This window comes from Ischnura elegans, chromosome 1, assembly GCF_921293095.1.
Source record: "Ischnura elegans chromosome 1, ioIscEleg1.1, whole genome shotgun sequence".
NCBI lineage: Eukaryota > Metazoa > Arthropoda > Insecta > Odonata > Coenagrionidae > Ischnura > Ischnura elegans.
Window position 1 is genome coordinate 5,589,050 of NC_060246.1, and position 23,350 is coordinate 5,612,399.

Here is a 23,350-nt window from a genome sequence, read left to right on the forward strand (position 1 = left end):
TCTTCCCTCGCGTGCCCACCTTCAACTGTTAAGCGCACGCGATCGTCTCCACCCCCCCCCCCTCCCTTCCTCCATTCATTCGCTTCCATTTGCTCGCGCTCGTCTCCACCCTGGGTCGTCGCGACATCGAATTCGACTTGTGCCACTGTTGGCGCCAAAATGTTTTAGTTGCGCTCGCTCCGGCTTTGCTTGCCATTGGACGATGCGATCTTTTCGAGTGTGTTTTTTTTGTCTCCTGTTGCTGGTAACCAGAGAGAGCAGACTGTTGCAGACGCTCATGTGCCTTTTGCCTGATCAACTTGTACATTAAATTTGTCTTTTCTATTCATTCCTCTAACTTCTTTGAAGTTGATTTTTTCATATTTTTAGTTGTCTTCAGTAGCGCGAAAACAGCTACAAATTTGATTTGAGTACAATACTATTGTAATTTTCGTCTCCTGTTGCCCAAAATTCTGAGATAATCCATTTTAAGATTTGATGGGTGATATCCAAACAACCTCGGTCGGCAGATGCATTTAGGGTGGCCGTGAAGCATTTGGAGGAGTTTTTACCTCGACTGAACGGCTCACATACTTTTCGCAAATTTGTTAAAAACAAATCTATGCAGTCATTGATGGACCATGATCATAGATGGACAATCATAATTGACTATCTTAGTCGTTTCAGTGATATCTTGCGTGAAGATTTGCCATGAATTAGCAGCTCCGCCGTCCTCGTTTGAGCGAACCAAGGAAATCATTGGCTTCGTCATAGCGTATGGGTGGATGGATCGAATGTCCTTGCCGATTTGTGGTTGATTTATCTCAAATTTCAGGTTATTGTAGAAGAATGGAACCATTTGAAATTTTGAAACTCATTAATAGAATTATCAGCGCATTGATTGAATAATTTGGGTGCACTGATGATGATGCCGAAATGATATTCAACGCGTGCGTGAAGAAATAGGTAAATTCCTCTGGCACGCGTAATAAATATTCGCCCCGAAAATTGGGAGCGGTGGAATAGAGAGAAAGTTATTTTGGAGTATTCAATTCCCTTTATGCTCGCGGAGCTTTTTAACCTAAATTGATGGTAACAAGTCCGGAATAACCACTTTTCTTTCTTTCAGTCTATTTTCCGCCTTTTGATAGCACCAGCCCTTAATTAGCATTCCTTCGAGGTTTGTCTGAATTAAGTATATTACTTTCTGTTTCTTCAGGTAATAAGGAGGACTTTGATTGCTTGCAAAAGATTTTCAACTGTCACCAGAAGTTTACGTAACTGGATTCGTGTCCGCAATTTCACCCTCGGCGTTTTCACTGCGATAAGATATTATTTTTCCGAAAGGCATACCTAGAATAAAAGAAATAAATGTTTCTTATTTTGTTTCTAAATAGATTCTAACCGATTATGAAAGATATCGATTCGACTGAAAATATATCAATTCTTTTTATCTCCCCTTTGGTACAAGCATAATTGTAGATTAAAAAATGAAATTAACATTAATACATACCTACATTAAAATTGTCAATGATCGCCGTCTGTCTGTATGTGCGGACATGTAAGAAAGAAAGGTAATAGTTTCAACATTGTATCGATAAGGCTCTTACTTTCGGTTGCATGTAATGACGCTGATACAATACACAAGAGATTATCTTCAACGGTAGGACTATGATTGATGCGCGGGGGTGACTTCTTGAATTCTGTCAGTGTGCTGTCATAGTTACCGTTTCGATCAACATTTGGCGTTTGGAAATCAACTAAATACAATTATGAATCTAAGAATGAAATTGCGAATTGATAAATACGTATTAACAAATTCAATTTTAATAAGTGAATGGGCTGATATTTCATGAAATATTTGCTACAAAAATCCATTTAAATTAAGCAAATTTAAATCTATATCAGGTATTTTTCGAAAAACAATTGTCATACTCGCTATTCCTATCAATTACGGATAATTGCCAAAACCTCCTTGTTATCGCATTGTCGTTCTACAAAATTAAAGATAACGCTCACATTTTGGCAATATGTCACTTAAAAATATTCTAATACTTCCTCTCTGCGCGTGACACTAGTTTTCATATTCGTGTGAAACATTAGAAGCTGTACAAACTACCATAAGAAGACAACAGGCCCGATCATCCAGTCTTACCAATCTCACAATATGGCATTCACTTTCCTCCTAAAGCCACAAGTTTCTCCTCGAAAACATCTTGCATGTGGAGGAGTTCATTTATAAGAATCTTATATTTCAATATTTATCAGGTAGCATGAGAGTAAATAAACTTCTTTTTTTTTTGGTGTTTCCGTGAATTTTTTTTTTTGTATCTCTTCTACTTACGTTTCCCGTCGCGTGCTGGAGGCTACCTCAGGTTTTAACGGTTGTTGTGATTTCTGTGCTCACGTGGCTCTGATAGTTAATTAAGGGTTTTCATTTTGACTCTAGGGCATCAGGCACCGGTATCGATATAATTTAGTTTGTATATTCCCTATAAACATTACCACTCAGTTGTGTATATGCAGCAAAACAATGATATCAGAATTGTTATGCTAATCATTATTTTGAAGAGTGCTAACAATGCACTACTCACGGAAACAGTGGACCAACTTTTTGCGGAAGACACGAGCGTTCGTAGCGAAACGAAAAATGAAAAGTGGCACGAAGAAACACATGATCCGTGCGCAAGATTCCGATATTTTAATGTCTTTTGCTGTCGGCAACTGTGTTCAGAGAGCTCTTCCGCGATTGTTTGGCTGCGTCGCCGGCAACCCGCGCGAATTGCACGTCCCCCCCTCCCCCTCTGTCCCCAACCGCCGCCTCCATTCGAAATGGCTCCGGGAAGAGGGGGGTGAGGGGGAAGAGCCCAAAATACTCGTTGACCTCGCCTGGCTCCCGAATTTCGCGTCGGTCTGTGGCGGAAGGTGGAGGAAGGAGCGGGTGGCAATAGGAGTACGGGCGCGCCCGGGCGGAGGGAGCGTGGTCCATTGCTGTCGTGTGGATGTGCCCTGTTGATTGGTTAGTTAGACACCCTCTGAATACGTCGCTCGGTCATAAATATCGTTTATTCATCGTTTCGACCCGTAGGCTGATTTCGATAGGGAAGAGTAGACGTCACCCGACTAACAATAAGTCAAAAGCATGTGCCGTTCACGCATTTGAGGTGAGGTCAAAGGTCGCATTCGGGATTGGAACCCGGGACCACTCTATTAGTACTCTCTGAAGCTGGGCGTCCGCGATCTCCTTCATGAATATCAATTTAATATATGAAAAGAAGCATCATAAACTTCTCTGGCATAAACGCGAAAAAGCGATGGTGAATACGAAAAGAATTGTGTTTTCCGGAAGTGAGGGCTAAATGGGAACAGAATGAGAAGAAAGCGCTCGAGTGTGGACGAGGCTGTGATTGAGAATGAGGGAATGTGAGCGAGGGAATGAGCGAAAGGAAGCAATCGAAAGACGGATGAAAGGGTGGATCATCAAGTCGCATGGAACTGCAGTAGCGGATACAGAGAAAACTCAACGGGGGGGCGGAGGGGGGCGCAAAAGATATATTGAGTAACCTTTATTTTTGTATCAATAAAAAATAATCGAGTCATATGTAGAGCTTCAGAAATTTTTATTTAAAGTGATGATACACATATTCAAGACAATGCCATATTGTAATATAAAAACGTTACAATTGTGGTTCTGCAATGTTTGGCAATACGGGTGGCCCCGTAAGGGGGGGGGGGAGGCGCGCGACCCCCATTTGTATACGCCACTGCATGGAAGGAGATTGAGGGGAGATTGAAAAATGCGCCATCCTGAGACTGCTTTGACACACCTCTCCCCTCAACTTTGTCACCAGCTCTTCTTTTGACACCTCCGCAATAGCTCTGCTCTGCATCCCTCTTTGCCTGTTCCATTTATTTAATTAAATGTCTTCCTTTTCCGCGCTTACCACTCGACGGCTGCCTTCATCGGGCCACCATGACTCAAAATATGGCCGATTAGGTTTCTCCGTCTTCTTGTTATGGTTTTCACGACTCTTCTCCTCTCTCCTGCCCTGCTCACCATTTCCTCATCACTTACTCGCTCGATCTATTTAACCCTCTCTTCGCCTGGGCTTTTCTACTGATAACATTTTTCTTGCTTCTTCCATTGCCAGTTATTCCGCTTTCCAAATAACTGGATTCATTGGCCTCTTCCACTCTTTTTCCCTATTTAATGTGAGTCTTTAAATTGTCTCTTCTGCTGCACACTTAAGTCATAATTTTCTCTGTGCTTATTTTCGCCCGATACCTACCTCATTCTACCCTTAATTACCAGACTCATCTTTTTACTTTTGCTTCTGCTATGACGGATACCTATGTCATTGACGAATCGTAGGATTCTCTTTTTTCCTACATGGATATTCACTTGTGTGCCCTTTCTTTTGATTTCATCGATGGATTGATTTCTCGATGGAAACATTGAAAATTACGGGTGGCATCCCTTGCGCACCCCTCACGACGGTGGTTGGCGGACTCCTCTCTCGCCCTCTCACAAGGGCGCCAAGTCGATCGGATGCTTCGCCCCCCCCCCCCCCTTTCCACCCCACCATCGCTTTCTCCCTCGACCTCTGCCCTCGCTCTGCCTCGACCCAACCTTCCGAAATCGTAAAAAAAAACACTTAAAAAATTCGCATTAGAAATTGATGAGATGATGGAAGTGCATCCTTTTAGATTGGGCGAAGACAATTATAGTTGGAAACGACATAATCTCTGATGGAAAGGGATCAGAATCACCGGGTTCTCTACATCTTTAGGCCGATTTCAATACTCATGGCTATTTACAGGCGTATTTTGGTCATTATTACCGAAATAAGTGATTTATAAGCCCATGAATGAATTCCGTACAACCTCGAGCACTTTGTCGGGAATTTTTGCAATCAGGATATAAGTCGAGTCTGAAAGACGTCCTTGAATCTAACCATAAATCCACACCTCAATATTCGACCATTCGCGTGTCACCAGTGATTGTATCCAAAATGCCTTTCGGAATTTAGAAAAATGAATCTAGGTAAATAATTTATTTTACAATTCCAGACAGAAGTTTTTCTCCTGTATGTAGAGGCCTATTTCCTCTGTCTTAAATTTTTCTCTGGTCGTTTGCCTCGATTCCCGTCTCACACTCACGGAATGCACTCACCATCAGCCCTATCTCTGTTCCATTGTGAACAAGAAGTGTTGTTGACCTTAGGGTAATTTGTACGGCATTGAAACACATACGGAGTAGCTAATGGCTCTCGTTAAGGCTGGAAGTTGGATTTCAAGATGAATAGACCCTTAATGAATTCAGTTTTCGAACATGCCGTCATGGTTTTCATTTCATTTTTCCATTCAGGTGATAATGGTGTTTCGTTCGCAAAGTCCACCTTTGTCTTGTGCGTAATTATCAGTCTTAGTCGAAGACAAAGCCACCATAGTGTCGTTTTCTCGGCTTCCGTTTCATCAACAGCGATGCTTCGTTCCCGTGGTGGTGTCGTCTCACCCCCGCCGTCGGCGTTCGATCTCTTCGCCACTTTCCTCGGCTCTTGCCGCGCTGAAGACTTGTCCTTCCGCTCGCGGGCGATCAGTTCCGATTCCCTCCGCCGGGGGCGCTCTTCCGTCTCCATCGGCGAGAGCCACTTTCCTGCGCGCGCGCTTTCACTACCCCACGAGCAGCCGTGAGGCCAGCCGAGGTATTTTCACTTTCTTAGTGGGGACGCCACCAACCCTCGGGGGGAAATCCATCGCATCCACTCTCCCCGTTCCGCTACCCCCCCCCTCCCTTAATACTACTCATACATACCAATATTTCTATTTTCTTTGATCAGCGATCATTTTGCAATCAATGTTACATTCACATTATATTTGAGAAAATGGACAGCATTACAATGCCAAAAGTTTTCGCCTCTTTTTCGTCATCATTGTCGTCCTGTATTTTGTTGTGGCTGATCGCGTCTTTGATACTCTATACTCAATATCCTAGTACTGCAATGCTAAGATTGGTATACGTGCAGCTCTCCAATTCTCCCTATCCCAAGCCAATTAATTAATTCTTTTCGTCTTTCTTTATCTGACCTTAGTACTTATACCCTATTGGACTCCCTTCTTTTCGTGGCTTTCCCTTCAATTTTCTCTCCATTGTATTGCTCATGAAATTCGTCATTTCTCATGAATTCTCTTCTCGTCTTACGACCCATCCACCTTGGACTCATGGTGCTCCAAAGCCTCTGAGGCTCACCTGCTCCTCTCTCACACCATCAGCCCATTTCATTTTCAACACAACATTTCAACGGCTTCTATTCTTTCCTGGGGCCGTATTCTGTAACTCCAAACCGATCGGTGCGGCACCGATTCGTCGGGTGCGACGTCACACCGACTCCCGGTAAGAAGTCGTGCGATTCTGTACGAACCCGGTCGGTGCGGCACCGACGAGAGGACGGGAGATCGTCGGTAGCCGTACCGACAGCAAAGAGGTGTCGGTACGGCCACCGACTAGTGGGTTTCATGAATTCCCCGGTGCGCATTGTACGTTTTATTTTGTTTTTACCTCATCACCGAGTAAATAATGAGGTTTTCTCCAATGTTATCTTTTTCTGCCCCTTCGAATTCGCCTCTATAATTCACTGTGTCATCATCTATATTAATTACCTTGACAGAAATATAAGATAATGGTTAATAAAAATGAGGTTTTCTAACATATAATGACTTTCTCTCATTTATGTTACCGCACTTTCACTCGCTTGTAATAGGCTTTATTTCTCTCTATCATCATTTACTTGCTCCTTTGACATAAAAAAGATATTTTTGATTAAATATGAGTTTTGCCGCAATGTTATCACTTTATATCACTCTGAATAGGCGACTGTTATTTCACTCAATCATCAATTTGGCGTTTCTCTCGGCATAGAAATAAGATCTTTTTATTTAAGTATGAAGTTTGCCACAACGGTATCAGTTTCTTTCATTTTTAACGGGCAACTATATTTCATTTCATCGTCAGCCATTGATTCCCTTGACGATAAAAGAAGATATTTGTTAATAAGTATGAGGTTTACCGCAATATTATCATTTTCTCTCACTTGGAATGCGCAACTTATACATATGTATTTCACCCAATCACAATTTATTTACTTCCTCGTCATTACACTTCTTTTAATTGCACCCAGCTCCATATTTTTATAACAATTTCCTAACTTGTTCCTCTAATATTACATTTGCATTTGAATCCTACGTTCACGTTCCATGGTATGCTATTTTCGTCTGCTACGGTGCCAATGGCATAACCTTCCGTTGATAACATTTATACGGAACTTACTTAATGACAACTATATTACCAAATCATGAATAAATAGCATTATACGGAACCAATATTTAAAAAAAGAAACTACGATCTCAAGGATAGTTTCAATAATTCATTCCAGCAACAACAATCTCCATCACATACAAACTTTATTGTGATGTTGTAATATTGTTTCCTTCGATTCTGTAGGTACAGCATTACTACCACACATTATATAAGCATTGTTAACAACTTATCCAATATCGTTTATCTTAATCTAGCAATAAGTCGTAATTTCCGCAAATAAAAAGATTGAGAATGACGACAACAAACTGTGCCAATGAGTCTTCACTTGTTTTTACCCTTCTTTCATTGGTGGAGACACGTGAAACTTCGGATATATTCGGATTTTCCCTGTTTGGGAAGGAAGGGGAACCGTACCGACTGGTTTGAAACCGACGACCTTACAGAATCGCTGAAAGTGTCGTCGTCGGTGCGGAATCCGTTGTCGGTACGGTTTGATGTCCAGTCGGTGGGCTTGAAAGGGAAACCGACCGGTGCGGCACCGACGAAATACAGAATACGGCCCCTGATCAGCAATTCCAAGTATCTGATCTGAGGAGTGCCACAGCCCTCACCAATGTTTTCACATGCTGTATCCTTTCCGTCAGTAGTGCGATCTCCGAGCAGAATAGCGGTATTTTGGACATGAATGCCGCCTCAGCTTGATACTGTGATGCTCACCTTAACGAACGCGGTGGTGCAGTTGTGGTGTGGGGCGAGGGAATTCCTTGGCAGCCAGCGCGATGCACCCTGCGATCGCCTCACCCCACACCTCCCAGCAATGCACTCGGTCCACTCGCACACGCTCTTTAAATAGCGGCCATAGAGGCGCGGATGGCCGTCGGGAGCAACGGCGGCGCGCTCCAAGATTCCCTTCTTCCCCGACGTGTGAAGGTCCCACAAATTTTCCGCCCAAGTCATGATGTTTGAGGGCGTTTGAGAGGACGGGCGACTCGACCGTCTGCTGAAATGGACTAATCGACCCGGTGGGAAATCAGCATAATCTTCAGTCATATAGTGGTGGTCCGGAGAGATGGATATAGGTATTCACGGAGGTGCTGATGAGTAGCATCCTTGAGGACTCGATCCCCTGGATAATTTTAACGGTAATAGACATTCATTCGATAAAACTTCGGTAATATTGGTTTCTCTAGCTTTACAGAAAACTAATTGCTGAATATTCATTCTTTTGTGAGAGGGGAGGAAGGAAGCGGAGGATAGAATTCGTGGAATGACTCGCGATTGGCCTTCTTCCGAATTTGAGAGAGGAATTTAATTTTGGGAGGACAGCGTGTCGGAATAACTGGTCAACGGGGACATTCACTCGCAAATCAATAATATAATTCAAATTAGATGAATGGGGAGAAGTTATGGTGAAAAAAATCTTCCTCATTAATCCGCTATTTTCTGATAACTTGAAAATGAAAAATTGCAACAGTTGCCGCTCACTTTTCATGAGTCAGTGACGTCATTTAAGTTCTGGTCCATTAAGTCGTTCAGAGAGACTAAATCTTTGACTAAAAGAATCGCTCATTTGAGTTTTTAGGAAAACAAATCACGAGGGGCTCATGAGCAAGTCTGAGAAGGAGCGGAGAAGCGATGAACCGCTCGATAAGAGTCAGTGACGTCATGAAATTTTCAGCGAAAGAATATATGATGGTTCGCCCTCCGATGTTTCGACGTTGTGAAGTTCGAGAGAATGAGGCGATGAATCAAAAATTGGATAAAAAACTACCGTTCTCTTTATATTTCCAACTCTATCGCCATATACAATAATAAAATAAATGGAGAACGAGGCCACTGTAAACCCACCTTACTGTGTTAAGAACCTGGTATGATGATCCTGTCTATATTTCGGTGTACAAATTGAAATGAAATAATTTATCTCCATTACGGAATGCTAATTAGACTTTCGGTTCGCTAATAGCCAATATAATTCGATAGAGAGTAGAGGTTTGTACGTAGTAATATTTATTAAACTTCCCCGTTTTCCCATGAATTGAGGAACGATTTAATATGTCCCTAAAACTACTTGTAAATGCTCCCCACCCAAAGAGTAAAAATGTTTGATGGAATGTAACTATGATCTCGTCCATTTCTTACCTGTCTTTCACTATAAGGATTTTTCTAAATCACTAAAACGCATCGCGTTGACATTTAACATCTGCCCTGTTGTCGTGGTCATTGCCGGATGAGCCATTATGCTAGCTCATGAGGCACGGATGCACCGAGCCAGATTGCATTCACCTGCAGCTCTCGCATCTCGCTGCTCCTGCTTCCACGGCGACGCCTTTCTCCAGCGCATTGATACCTACGTGCGGGTGTTTGATGGGTGTGTGTTTCCCAGAGGCAAGGCCTGCCTTGCCGTGACACCACCTTCAGGGAGGTATCTTCCCACACACGGACATCTTCTCCGACCAATGTACGCGCGCCTGCCTTACACGCCATATGCAACCCCAAACATTCACTTCGTCCTTGGATCTTACACTGACACAGGAAATCAAATCCACCCTCCAAGGTAACGAGTACTGATGGTAACGCGATAACAATTGGATGGAATTTTAGCTCTTTTATACATGGCATTGGAATATACAGTAATCCAAATTATAGCTCGAAGCTATTTTTCCCTACGATACTCCAAATTTTTAACCCAAGCACTGAGCGTTGCCCCAGATTTTCAAATTTTAGTGGGAGTATCATGAAAGTTATTGCTTTAATGATATCGCGGTATAAAAAAATTTCAAGAGTGGGAAGTTAGTAATAGTTATTGTTTAGTTCTTACCGTTTATGGTACTTGGTTGGTATATGAGCAAAGCAAATCACAAATTTAATGAATTCGTTGTTAGATAAAACGAGTGATTATTCAAGGTGTAATTTTAGAAAAAATATCAAATTCCACTTCCTTTATTTGAGGATTGAATAAATATAAAGAATTATAAAATAAATTTTGAACGAGAGTTTAATTACAAGATGTATGAAAATATAGCTTTATTTAACAGCAACTTAAACAGAAAAGCAATGATTTTAGATCTTTTAGCTTTTTAGATGTGTCAGTAATTATTTCACAGAAATATTATTCGTATTTCACACACAAAACATAATAACACATGAATATGGACAACAAAAATTCATCCCTAGGTCATTGGAATATCCTTTTTTCTTGAGCATGGGATCTATGAAAAGGAAAAGTAAATCTTTAGTATATCATACAGAATTAAATTCAATTCCATTTTCAACGTTCAACTTGGGGTAGATGAATCTCGCGGGGGCGTGGCTAAGGCAAGGCGCGAAATTCCGAGTCGCTCGCTTGCATCCGAACAGCGACACGAATTGGAGGAGTGTGGAGGATAGCCGCATGTTGGTGCACGTCGGCCGGGCGGTAGACTATGAGATGGCGACGAGGGCGACCTGCTCCCCGCGCACCATGACCTGCCCCAAATACCTCTCGCAGACCTCGTATCGGTGCTCCTTGCTCAGCACTGTGACCCTCGGCAAAGGCTTGTATCCACGAGGCCACCTCACTTGGTGATCAGCTGAAAGAAGGGAATAGAGATACTTAGTTTGGGCCAAAAGCACATAGACAGACACATTTTACACCTCTGTTGGTTCACAAAAATCTAAAAGTAGAGTATATTTGCATCGAACCATCGTAAAACATGCACAAAGATAGATATTATAAATGACAGCAAAACTTAGGATAAAAAGATGAATGAAGAAAAGGTAAATCCTGCTATTCCGACATTTATGGGATGTTTAATAATGCTATTAATTTAATATCCGGCCAATATGAAAACAGGAACTTATTCCGGTAATATTTTGAAATACGCATCGCAGGTTAAAACCTGTAAGAATGACTCAACATGACTGAAATGAACGGCCAAATTCACGCAGGTATGAGCCATTCGAGGAGGCACGAAAAAATGTCGCCGATTGGGAAATTTCGAGCGAATCGTTGAAAATAATTGAAGAGGAGAGGGGAGGGGGAGAGAAGTGAAAGAGCGAGGGCTGCGCTCTCCTCCCACCCACCCTTCTGTCTTCCTCCTCGCGGAAAGGCATTCGCAACCAACAAGCAGCCTCGTTTGCCACCCCCTTCCCCCTCCACAGCGAGCGACGCGTCGGGACGCCCCCTCCCCCCCCCTCCGGTCCGCAGCCCCTCCCCTCCCTCCGGCTCAAGTAGACGAGCGCCCCTCAACTGCACTTCCGGTTATTATTCCTCTTCTGCGAGCGGAGTTCTTCCGCGGAAACTGAGAAGATTCACGCATCGAGTCCATCGGCAAAGTAGGAAATAGTTACCATCCTCTCCGGCCGTTTATGAATGCCCCTTTTAAAACTAATATTTCTCCCAGAAATATTTACTTAAAAAACCCACTGGCAATGGAAATGCCCGACTAATGGATTAACGCAGCGAACCGAACGAAGTAGTTGTCTTTCCATTCTTCGAGTTTGCATTCGGAAAATCAAGATATCAAATCAGCATCTACACGAAAGTCATGAGCATTACACAGTTTCACAAAATGAATATGACTAATTTTCAGCTATTTATTTTACTTGCGTGAAACACATTTTTTACAAAATATTGATTTTTGTCGCGCGAATTCCATGCCTCAGTAATTACTGTGCGTGTAAATGTAAAAATGAATCTAAATGAATTCACTCTCATAAACAGCGCGCAAAATAGCATTCTTCAGGTTGCTGAATGTTTATATCAGGCGCTATATTTCCCCGTTTTTTTAAATGTTTTTACTAAAGTGCACTGAGACTAAATGACGTCGTAAGGGCGGTTGTATTTTGTAGCTTTCAAGGCCACGAAGGAGCAACGTCGCGACGACTTTATGGTCCATTTCGTTAGTTTAGCCCAAGGGCAAGCGATTACGGTTAAGATGAATAGTTTTCGGAGGTGGCGGGAAGTTGCAATGGCGACCGGCAAAGACTTTAAGTAATGACAGTCGTATTTTAACGGAGGTTTTTGGCAAGCAACGCACTCGCGAACCAGAATTATTACTGGCGTCTCTGAATCTTCCTTAGTCGAAATTTAAGACAAACATTGCAGATGATATTCAAATAGAATAATCATTTAATTTAAGAGAAAATGGCGTTGATGGTGGAAATTAATACGAACAGATCTAATAGGAACAAGGAAGCTGAGGTCAATTGCACTGCATAGTAGGAAAATTGCCACCAGAAATTCTGCATTGGGCGATGCGACAAAATAAGTGGATTCGTATCTGATCATGTGGTCTCACCTTACGCTGGCAATGAATTGAATCTTACATAACACAATGATCTCGACACCAAATGTGAAATTAACAGCTACAAATGAACGTGGAAGCATCGGAATCCTGAGCGACTAGGCATTGAAATTAAATCTCGCAATAATGCTTTAGTCATCAAGTTCACCTTTCCGTGATTTTTCGGGCCTCGATTTGAACATGCAGCTGCCGCCAGTGTAAATGGACGTGAAGATGGAGGCTGGCAGGTAATCTCCTCAATGAATGCCACGGTTATCGCTTGCTGTTCCCCAAAATGGCATCCACCCACTGAAATGAATCTGAAAGAATTGCGTCCGCCGCCAGCGATGAGCACAGCGAAAAAAACTAAAGCGCTTGTTTCATTCAGCTGGAAAGAACGTGAAAAAAATATTAATTCAATGACTCAATAGACGGCGCTTTTCATTATATATCACATTAATTTGGTATCCTGAAACTAACTATCATATTACCTTTTACTTTTAATTAGCTCCTCCTTTCACTTTCTTCATAAGCTTCTTAATAAAGAGTCCCCAAGGTGTTCGAGTACTTTGACAGTAAGTGTTGGCATGTGATTTTAAAATCTCAATTGGAAATACCTTTCGTAATAACGCCACATTTTATATATCAATATTTCCAGTTACTAACTAACCTTAAAAATGATAACCTGTCAGTGCTTATTTCTCAGGAATAATAAAAACTAAATGCTCAAAGGAAATGCCTTTCCAGGAAAAAAATTAATACAAGAAAGGAACAAAATGCGCAAAAAATGTTTTGTATCCAACGTTTTAAAACGCTCACGAGAAAAAAGTTTTTTCCCATCTCTCTCTCTGCCATTGTCGTAAAGCGTGCCACTTTGCAGCTGGCGCCTAATTCGTAGATCTTTCATGCATGAATGAGAATGGTTCATGCTGCACCTCAAAGACAGAAGAAGAGGGAGTGAGAGAGATGGGATAGCAGAATGAGAACTAAACACTTCGGTGTATTCATTTTCACTCTTCACCTCTCCAGTGGAAATATCGCCTCCTCATGACAACACGAAGAACACCGCCTCCGCCCCTCCCATCGATCTCTCTTCCTTGGAGTAGGAACCTGATCCCCATTCGACGGACAGGAGCAGCTGTTTCCACGGCCGGCAAGGAAGAGATCATTCTACCGAAAGATTCAAAAAGAATATAGTAACGATGATTGCAAAAGGAACCTAATGATTGCAAAAAGACGCTGATACAAAATGCTGTAACCTGTCGCGAACAGACTTGAAAGCGCTAACGGACCACTAGGAAATTATCTCTAAATTTGCGCACCAATTGGCCGTCAAATGATCAAATATTTGAAAATGCTATTTTAATACTATTTTTTAAGATGATTCAATAATAAGAGATTATTTTGGAAACTCTCTGATAGAAAGAATCCAAATGAAGGAAGTACGAAGTTAATTTGCGTGAAGAGGTGAAGACTGGGAGTAGATGTTCGTGATTTTTTTCCCATCATAAAATGGAACATTTCTTCAAATTCTCATTCTGCCCTTCTTCCTCATTTATAATTCTCGGCCTCGGACTTCTCCGCGACTCCTTCGCCATTGGGAAAGGAGCGAGAGAATAATTTGGCTTGCGTAAAGTTAGAATAAGCAAATTACTAGCCAAGGGCCTTGATCTATATCTTCGCGCAGTACGCAATCCAGTCTGCTTTCGACACGCTTTAAGTGGAATAAGGTCCTCGATGCAATGTTTCGCCGCATCTTACTAAAGCACAGAAATCACTGAAACAGGATTAGGAGAGCACCTAAATTTCATGATCATCAACCTCAAACTTAATCCCTAAGTAACGACATTTTTACTGTTTCCTAAGTTCCTACGGAGAGACGCCAGCCATGGCCACTCTTAGATACATCCATGCAAATGCATGAAAATTGGGAGCCACTTGGGCGTATATTCCAGATATTATTATCGGCCACATACTCGAAATTAGTGACTCTCGCCACAATTGTTGTATTGCTTCTATGCGTAGCTGATGTTAGTCGCAGGTAACCCTAGGCGAAGCAAGAGCACGAGTAAACACTTTGATCGTACCGCAAGTCCTTGCTTTCTTCTAAATGTCTATGGAATTAAGATCCGCGTCCTCGCAACCCAATGACCGCTATGGAAAACAAGTGGAGTTAATTGCTCCAAATGAATTATAATCCGTTAAGTAAAATAAAACAGGCCGAGCGCTATCAGTGGAGAACTGCACGCGTAATTTCTCGTTTTTCAGGACCCGCGGGTTTTCCATTCTACTGCCTTTAACAGTATTTGTTTTTATTTTTTCATTACAATCTGTAGAAATATACGCACTTTATTGTGAAATGAATGTTTGCCACTTTTGTGAAAAGAACCTCAAACCGTTAGATTATTCCATTCATCAATCACAAATTAAATTCACCGAAACGGTCAGGATGTCTTCAACTTTAGATTTCTGCGACGCTTGCTGCAATCGGCCGTAGATTTTTGCTGTGGTCGCCTGCCACGCGCTACAACTTCACAGTATGTTTCAGCACCTCCCAGCTCCGCATTCGCTCACTCACCGTCTATAATTACGACCGAGTCGGAGCGTTTGTTTTATTTCTGGAGTATCATAGTGTGTTGGACGGGCTTTTTAGTCGAAGGGCGCATAGTTTTGTAGGAAGGGGGGGTGCGGAGGCTGCGGGCCAGTTGGCCATTCTGAGCGGCTTTACAAGGTCCATACGCACGCACGCCCGCATGCACACACACTTGGAGCAAAACGAAAAGAGACCACTACAAGAAGCAACCTGAAGCATATTAGGCGATCATCACGCCTGGTCAGTGAAGTCGGATTGTCGCCAGGGTACGATAGAATTTTAAGCACCAATTCCTCATGAAATACGAAGTGCAAACGTGTGTGTGTACGTCAAAGGTTATCGGTTAGAGAGCGGAAGCGAGAGCTACGTCAAACCAATCTTCGGATTTGTTACTTATGATAACGATATCGATGAGGATTGTTTGCATGAGCAAGTGGGACCCAGCTTCAAAGTCTAATAATAATATGTGAACTCCTCCCATCCCTCCCTTTCCGAACTCATTCCATTCATGAACCATGGCTAACAATCTCCCCCAAAAACTGAACTTATTCCTTCAGAAAAAGTTACCACCAACGGCCACGAACCGCAGTGAAATAATCGAAACAGTGCGACGGGTTCAACCGAAAACATCAAATACAGCTGCAATGAAACGCGAAAGCTCCAACCACGAAATTTCTCATAAATTCTGGGAGACATTTTGCTTCCTTCTACCGTGGGATCAACCTTATGGTGAACTAATGCATGTATACTGATTATTGCAAAGTGCATCAGGTCCAAGATGCGGGGAAGGGGCGAATGTCATCGGCAGAGCACTTGGGTCTCAATTTGCCGTGCGCAACAAGCATTCTCACTGGCGAGGACGGAGCCATCATCATAATTACGTAAATACCTCTCTCACCACGAAGGACAACACCTAGCTGTTTACGACCACCAGTTTAACAATCAAGGGCAAAGACAGATTCAGGGTGGTTTTATCCATTCCATGTGGGCACGGCCTTCGTTTCAGCACAAGGTACTCTTCGAGAACAAATGATAAAAGAGCAATGGATTAAAAATTAATTCCAGCGGCACTACCGACTGTTTAAGCTTTCATCAGGCTGAAATCGATTTACTCCCTTTCATCAAGCTATTTGCTTGTTTAACTCATTGCAAATTGACGTGATCGATGAACTCGAGTGAGTAATTAATTAAAAATGAACAGGCTAGCAGCAGCAGTTTGTCACGTTTGGAGATCCGTTACTTAGTGCAGTCTTTTCTTACCAAAGACGTTAAATTTCGCAGTTAACCGGTGGCAAAGAGTGAAATTCTTACTGTGTCTAAGTATGGTCTCCTTTCTTTACAACGTTAACCATATTATCAATTCCAACTTCAGCCTTGACTTCATAGAGGGAAGCGAATATATATATCAGGGGGAAAATGTCGCAAAATTCCTTAAAGCGGGAAATTACTAAATCGTAAATTTAGAAATAACATCCATTCGAATCATATCAAGAGCAAAAAAACTGAACCTCGTTTGTTTAAAAAGCTATGAAAGTTGAAGATAATGTATGAACCTTCACCACATTGTCAGCCGCGTTAGGCTTTCAGTATTGACGAAGACATTGACCGAATAGTGTTTTCACCTAGTTAGAAAACAGTAGGTTGGATACACTTTTGGTATCAGGGTTACTCATTAATCATCGAATAACCTCCTTATATTGCAATATTTATCTTCCAGAGCACCTATACTGAATAGCGGAGTAGCAATCATGTCTTGATTGATTAGTGTCCGAAGAAAGCGAAGGTGTGGGGTATGAGGCGTGCGCTATCTCTTCAGGGCTCGCATCTGAATTCGCTGCGCTCGCATGCGTACACTGGAGAGCGCCCCCCCCCCCCCCACCTCCTTCAATTCACGCCCCTCCCCCTCCCAACCGCCCCCTCGCACGTACTACACACGCCCCCCCACCCCCCACAAACACAGCTGAAATCCCTGACCTACTCCAACACGACCTTCGCCGCCCCGCCTCCCCTTTGCACCCCCCCCCCCCGCCCTCCCTCCCTCCCGCCCTCGCCGCTGCACTCGGAGAGCGTGCATTTCGTTATCACCCCTTCCTCCTCCTCCTCCCTCTGCGTCTCTCGCCTACACTTATTCCTCTCCCGCCTCGCAATACTTCCTCCTTGGCGAGCTCAGTTCCTCAAAATTAGCATTCCATCCTCACCGCCCGTGTATGTTCGCATCGCCGACGATAAGTGCTACATAAATGTGATTTTTCACAACGGAATCCTACGAAAAGAGAGATAATTGAGACTAAACGGCATTCTACTAAATAAACTAAATATATCCCTTCAACAAATAATTCAGTCAATAACATCGAAAGTATCATAATGGTGAGATTTACACTGAAGTCTTCCGCGACGTCCTGCACATACGCCCATCCTTCTGCTCTGCTTCGCCTCAGCTCTAAACCCAATAAAAGTGATCATGTTTCCAACCGAGGTCTTTACCACAGTGGAGTTAATCAACAACTGCCAAAATGCATAGTGATGACATTATAGAGCACGAACATGGTAACATACTATCATCCTAGCATCTAACTTCCGATTTTCATGAACATTCTGACTGCATAAAAAGTATTACAGCGGGTCGTGTGCCAGTTTACTTAAAAAAATGAAAACTTAGAAAATTTAAATTAAATTAAAACTTACGAAAAAAATGAATTGCGTTCATAGAGCCAGGAAGATTTAGGTTTTTAGAAATTTCTCTCAACTCTCACCTCGAGTCATCTCATATTTTCAGAGGTACTTTAACGCAAATACAACCATTGCTGCCCTTGTACCGCAATCATGTCATAAATTATAATTACTTTCAATCTGGGCTCTCAGCTAGACTTTTCGGGCACGGAGGGGAGAGGGACGAAAAATTGGTGAATACTTGTAATTGTAAATCTGCTGTAAAATTAAAAGTAGGAGTAGGGACTGGCTCTCAGAGCAGCGAGCGAAAGGAGAGAATGCTTGTAGAAAGCGGCGCCATTAAGGAAGACTCGATTCTAAAGGCCTCAGCCAGCCAGGTCAAGGAATTCAAAGCGCGCGCCGCCTTAGTTTTTGGAGTTACTATATCAAGGGTATAGTCTCCGAATGAAACCCCCGAAATAAAATCCCCTCTCTTTCCATACATACTACTACACATGATGTTTTGCGTCCGCGGCCTTAAGATAAAAGAACGTGAGCAGAACCAATAAGAAAGAAAGTAATAGCTGTGAGTGCACATGAGGATTAGGCAATATCTTAAATAATGTGTGACGTATGCCTACAATAACCATATCAGATGAACACTGAAAATAGCCCAGCAAAACCATAAATCCTCAGAAGTGTAGCTCATGGAGCTGATAAGGAAAAGGAAAAGAAGGCGCGGTTTAGAAATATGAGGGCCGCTACTCCTTGCGATTACTTGCTTTACAGGTATGCTTTTAACTCTGAATGAGGAACATCTCTCCTTTAACTGACAATGAGTCCTTTTCACATTAAGTTCGTTGGCAGTATTAATTTTAAAGAGTTTCATGGAAATAACAAATGAGGAGCACGGGCAGAAGGACATCACGACATCACCACTCGCTGCGACGTGATGCACTCAAGGCGAACGCTATTGAAAAATCTCGAAGGATAGCGTTGGAACGAGAGAGAATGCCTATCTCAAGCTATCATGAAAGGAGGAAGGGCAAAGCAAGTCTCGTGAGATATTCCGATAGCCTCCCCTTCCTTCTCGTCATCACTAGTGCATTGGTATCTATTTTTTCCTTGATCTGTTTGATTTAACCGAATAAACTGACAAACTTAATCTTTATTATTCTTAAAATCAAACGAGTCACTCATATCATTACCTCATAACTCGTATCATTATCACGCGTACCTTGATTATTTCCTCAAAAATAGCAAGACTGTCAATTTCAATTCTATATTCAATCCAGCAATCACAGAGCATTAGGCATTTTTACAGCTTGGTCGGCCAACTTTAGTCTCGAGGGCCCGACAATGCCGCTCATCCACGAGTCGAGAACATTTTTAGTTTGAGAAATCCATCTACGAATAGCATGTCGATTAGGTGCATGAAGCACTTCATTCAACCGAGTGAACATCAAAGCACAACAAACCGTCCCACCCATTCCATTCCAACTGAATCCACACTCAAATACTTCGTCCTCGGTTTCCAGCCACCTCGCGGAGGAAAGTCCAACGAGTTTGCTCGTGGGTATCCTAATATCGCACGTGATTACCCCATCTCATCTCACGACCAAGTCAAATCGAGGAGCGCTGAATACTCTTGCTCTTTTTCACGGACGTGGGAACAAATAAAATTATCTGGAAACGTAAGGATTTTTGCGGATCAGGACTCCAATTCAAACAGATCTTCGTCACAGACATACGATTGCTTTGGGAAAGACTAAGAATGCTCGGAGAACAATGTATTCATGTCGTGAACAACGAGAGAGAAAACTGCAAGCAGAGAGCAAGGGAAGGACGCAAAACATTGCACTCTTGAAGAGGCTGAATCCTTTCCACAATTCTCCGAGATGATGTTGATGAAGGCGGTGGCGATTCGCTCGGAATAAAAATCAGTCGCGACTCGGCATCGCAGCTCAGCCTTCACCTCATTCGCCTGCGACGGGACGCCGCGCCGCCGCCGACCCTTCCCTCGCGACCCCAGTTGGCACGGCGCCCTCACCACGGAGACACCACCTTCCTCAATCGGCCGCCGTGACACTGGCGATCGGGGCGGACATTCAAGCGGGGAGCAACTTCAATTTTCAACCGAATCGGGAGGAACTTTTGCACTGAATTTTAATTAATTGAGAGAAACTATGCCAAGTGCTATTTACTAGCTCGATAATAATATGTTACGGACAAAACTCCTTCGCTTGAAGTCTTGCAACTTTTTCACCCGAGAAAAAGCGATCGACGCATTATGTTACTATACCCTAAGAAACGCACCACATCCCTCAAATTCTCACGATTATAACTCATAACTGGTCAGACTCGTTGCCAGAGCTTAAGTTAAGTAAATTTATCCACAACAAATCACCACCGAGTTGCTAATAGTCTTTGGCCTGGTCTCTCGCTATTCGGTATAAAAGTTCATGCTGATTCCATTCATTGAATCCAACACGCCAGCATTATTCTCAGATTCAGCATTTATCCATCGGGGTTTGCCGCGCTGTCTTCAGCTGTGTAGCATTACTTTCCCTAAGTTTCCACCCAAGTGCGTCTATTTATTGATTGGCGAATTTATTGGAGCAGCCTCACTCAATCCTTCTTCCTCGCGACGCCAATTGTCGCCCTTCCATCGCCATAACTCAATCCGACTCGCGAGGAATAATAAGGAATTCGACGAAGACGCTTGCGATAGGCTCCCACTGCATATCCCTCTCATTCCTCCATCCGTCTATCTCTCTAGCCTAGAGAAGAAGAAGAAGCCTTGAGACTCGTGTGAGGGAAGGAGCGAATGGAAAAGGCCTTGGATCATGTTATGAGGACAAATAACCGCGTCCGAGTGATCATGGCTGCGTTGAAGCATTGGAGGGAGAGAGAGAGAGAGGGGTGGAGATTGCAAGGACGAAATATGGATGTGAGTACAAACTGTTGAGACGTAGGTCAGGGGGTGCGTAGAAGCGCGCTCGTAATTACAAGTGGACGAGCAGCTGGCGAGTATGCAAAGAGCTCGTAAAAGTACACTTTAAACAATTGAAAAAACTGATTTGCAGTTAGGCTAAAGCATCCCTGTACAGGACCAATTTCCAGTCAAAAAAGGTCAGTTTCAACTAACTTTTCGAGGAATCATTAAAGCTATTATTGAATTAATTTATTAGTTTTTTCATAATCTCCACATTCCAGTCAGACTAGCTCTCACAAAAAAATTTCGAGCGGAGATGACAGTGAAGGACAAGATAGGTGTCCTGTACGCTTCAGAAATCTTTTTACTCGAATAATATTAAAAGGAGAGGAATCTTGAGAAAATGGAAGGCAGTCACTAAACGTATTTTCAATAATTTTTTCGGGTATTTAAATTTCTTGGAAGATAATAATTTTTTAGGAGATATTTTGTGGTTTTTCAATCGATCAATAGCAAACACACCAAAGGATGAAGTTCGCCATGAAAAAATATTTGACTTAGCCGGGATTCGAACCCGGATCGGGAGATAGATCGGCTAAGTCAAATATTTTTTCATGGCGATCTTCATCCTTTGGCGTATTTAACTTTGCACCCGTGCGCGTGACTGCGTTCAAAGCCACTTGTTCCTGCAGTGTCTTCAATCAATACCAAAGCATGTGCATAATGTGTAGCAGATAAAAAAAATTCATTTAAATATGAAGCACACCTTTAAAAGCAAATCACAAAGCACGCACTTCCTTTACTTGAAAACTTGATGCTAGGTTATCATGAATGAAATCACCACTCACCAACGCATGGCAACGTCTTAGAAAACTTGGGGGCTCTCCTCCGGAAAACTTCGGTGACATCTTCCATCGCCAAGTTCCAATGCCTGTCGAAGGCACAAATGGATCCATGGAGTTCACCTCGGGTGTCCAGTTGCGGCCGTCCCTTGGGCCTCTTCCGATCCCGACCTCCCCAACCAGCCACGCCCCGTATCACCACCTGTGGGCGCAAAGCCCGAACCGATAAGTTTAAAATAAAAGTAATTAAGAAGGAATTTTAAAAGATGTTAGGCGTAGAGTCGATTTGGTTAATGACGAGCATGAATGAAATACTGCGAGTAGGTACCTTCACTCGAACGCTCCTTTCCATCGCATCCCTCAAAACAGCAAGTGGTCCTTCGATTGATTCCATCCTCGTAATTACATTCTTAACAGCCTTCCCTCGGCCTTTCGTAGGTTCTGTGGAAAAGGCAAGCAGAAAGAAGAAAAATCAATGAATTTGAATTAAGTAAAAAAGGTTGATTAATGAAAAAGTACAGTACGAGGGCTAACTTATCGCAAATAAAAAGAAAATTAATTATTAGAGCCTTAAGGTAGAAATGAGGAGTTGACGTAAACATTTTTAGACCGGAAAAAAAATCGGTGCATGGCGTTCATGAGCATCCTTAATATATGTGCAGAGGGGTAGTTAATGGCGAGAAAAGGCACTGACAAAGCACACAAAGGACAGGCATTGTGGGATACACTTAGTGCGAATATTTATAGAATCGTAAACAAACATACATTAAGTAGAAAGTTATCAGAAGCATAATTTCAATTATTTTATTGCTAAATTTGGTAATTCTTAGATTCGGTATTAACTTTTGAGGCAAAGTATATTGCATCTTCACACTTTAAAATTTTTGTCGCCTGAAAAAATACCCGGTTAAGGCAATCTCTGAGGAAAAAAAAACTACGAGGCTTTTATGATCACGGAAATAAGAGTCACGAGCTTTGTTGAGGTCCGTGGAGGATTCGTGAAGGGAATAGACTTGGAAGATGCAAAGCCACTAGGTCACTGGGTCAGAGCTCTTGGAGTCTGAGGAAGAGAGAGAGATAGATAGAGAGATAACAAAGCAGTAGAGTTTGCGCACTCGTTAGCAAAAGCCCAGCAACGAGCAAACTGCAGAGGGTGCCACACACACCGTTGTGATGAGCACCGTGGTCCAGCCAAGCTGTCTAGCCGTCCTTCGAATACCTAACCTTCGAAAGCCAGCACCTCGATTCTACAAATGTCATAAGTTTATGACGAGTACTAGTTTTCCCGGGGGAGAGTTGACGCCAAGCGCGATAAAACGATTCCATAAGCAAGAGTCACAGGTCTTATCACGGGCAGGTGAATAGTTCAATGAAAATTTTGTCTCCTCTCATTGGCAGCCATTAACACGTACGATGCACCAATAGGAACGTCTGACGCAAGTTTTTCGAAAATCACCATGACCTTTAGGGGTTAAAAGTAAAAGAAAAGTAATTCTATCAATGATAAATTGTCCTCGAGATCTTTACCGTGGAATATGCGACTATGGGCCATCCTCCTCACGATTCGTCTGCGTGGGCCAATTTCATGACAATGATTCATTTTTTAAAAATCTTTTGCGCGCGGTTCATCACATTTATGGCTAATTATATTCGTTAATAATACTTATTAATAGAACTTGGGAGATGCAAAAATATTATAAACAGATGTAAATGAGACTAATTCATCGTTTAACAACGAGATAAATTGACGCGACTTAGCTACCACCCGCT

The 23,350-nt window shown here is 42.6% G+C and overlaps 1 protein-coding gene across 1 annotated transcript in view; it reads right to left on the bottom strand.

Annotated features, from left to right (window-relative positions):
• Nucleotides 1-10,274: 10,274 nt before the first annotated feature.
• Nucleotides 10,275-23,350, bottom strand: part of LOC124155114 (U7 snRNA-associated Sm-like protein LSm11) — a 32,571-nt gene continuing 19,495 nt past the window's right edge. The window contains exons 3-5 of the mRNA XM_046528851.1: nucleotides 21,909-22,021; nucleotides 21,587-21,782; nucleotides 10,275-10,866 (exon numbers count right to left, since the gene is read on the bottom strand). Of these exons, the coding sequence (XP_046384807.1) occupies nucleotides 10,718-10,866; nucleotides 21,587-21,782; nucleotides 21,909-22,021 (458 nt within the window). The 3' untranslated portion in view covers nucleotides 10,275-10,717. The remainder of the gene's footprint in view (nucleotides 10,867-21,586; nucleotides 21,783-21,908; nucleotides 22,022-23,350) is intronic.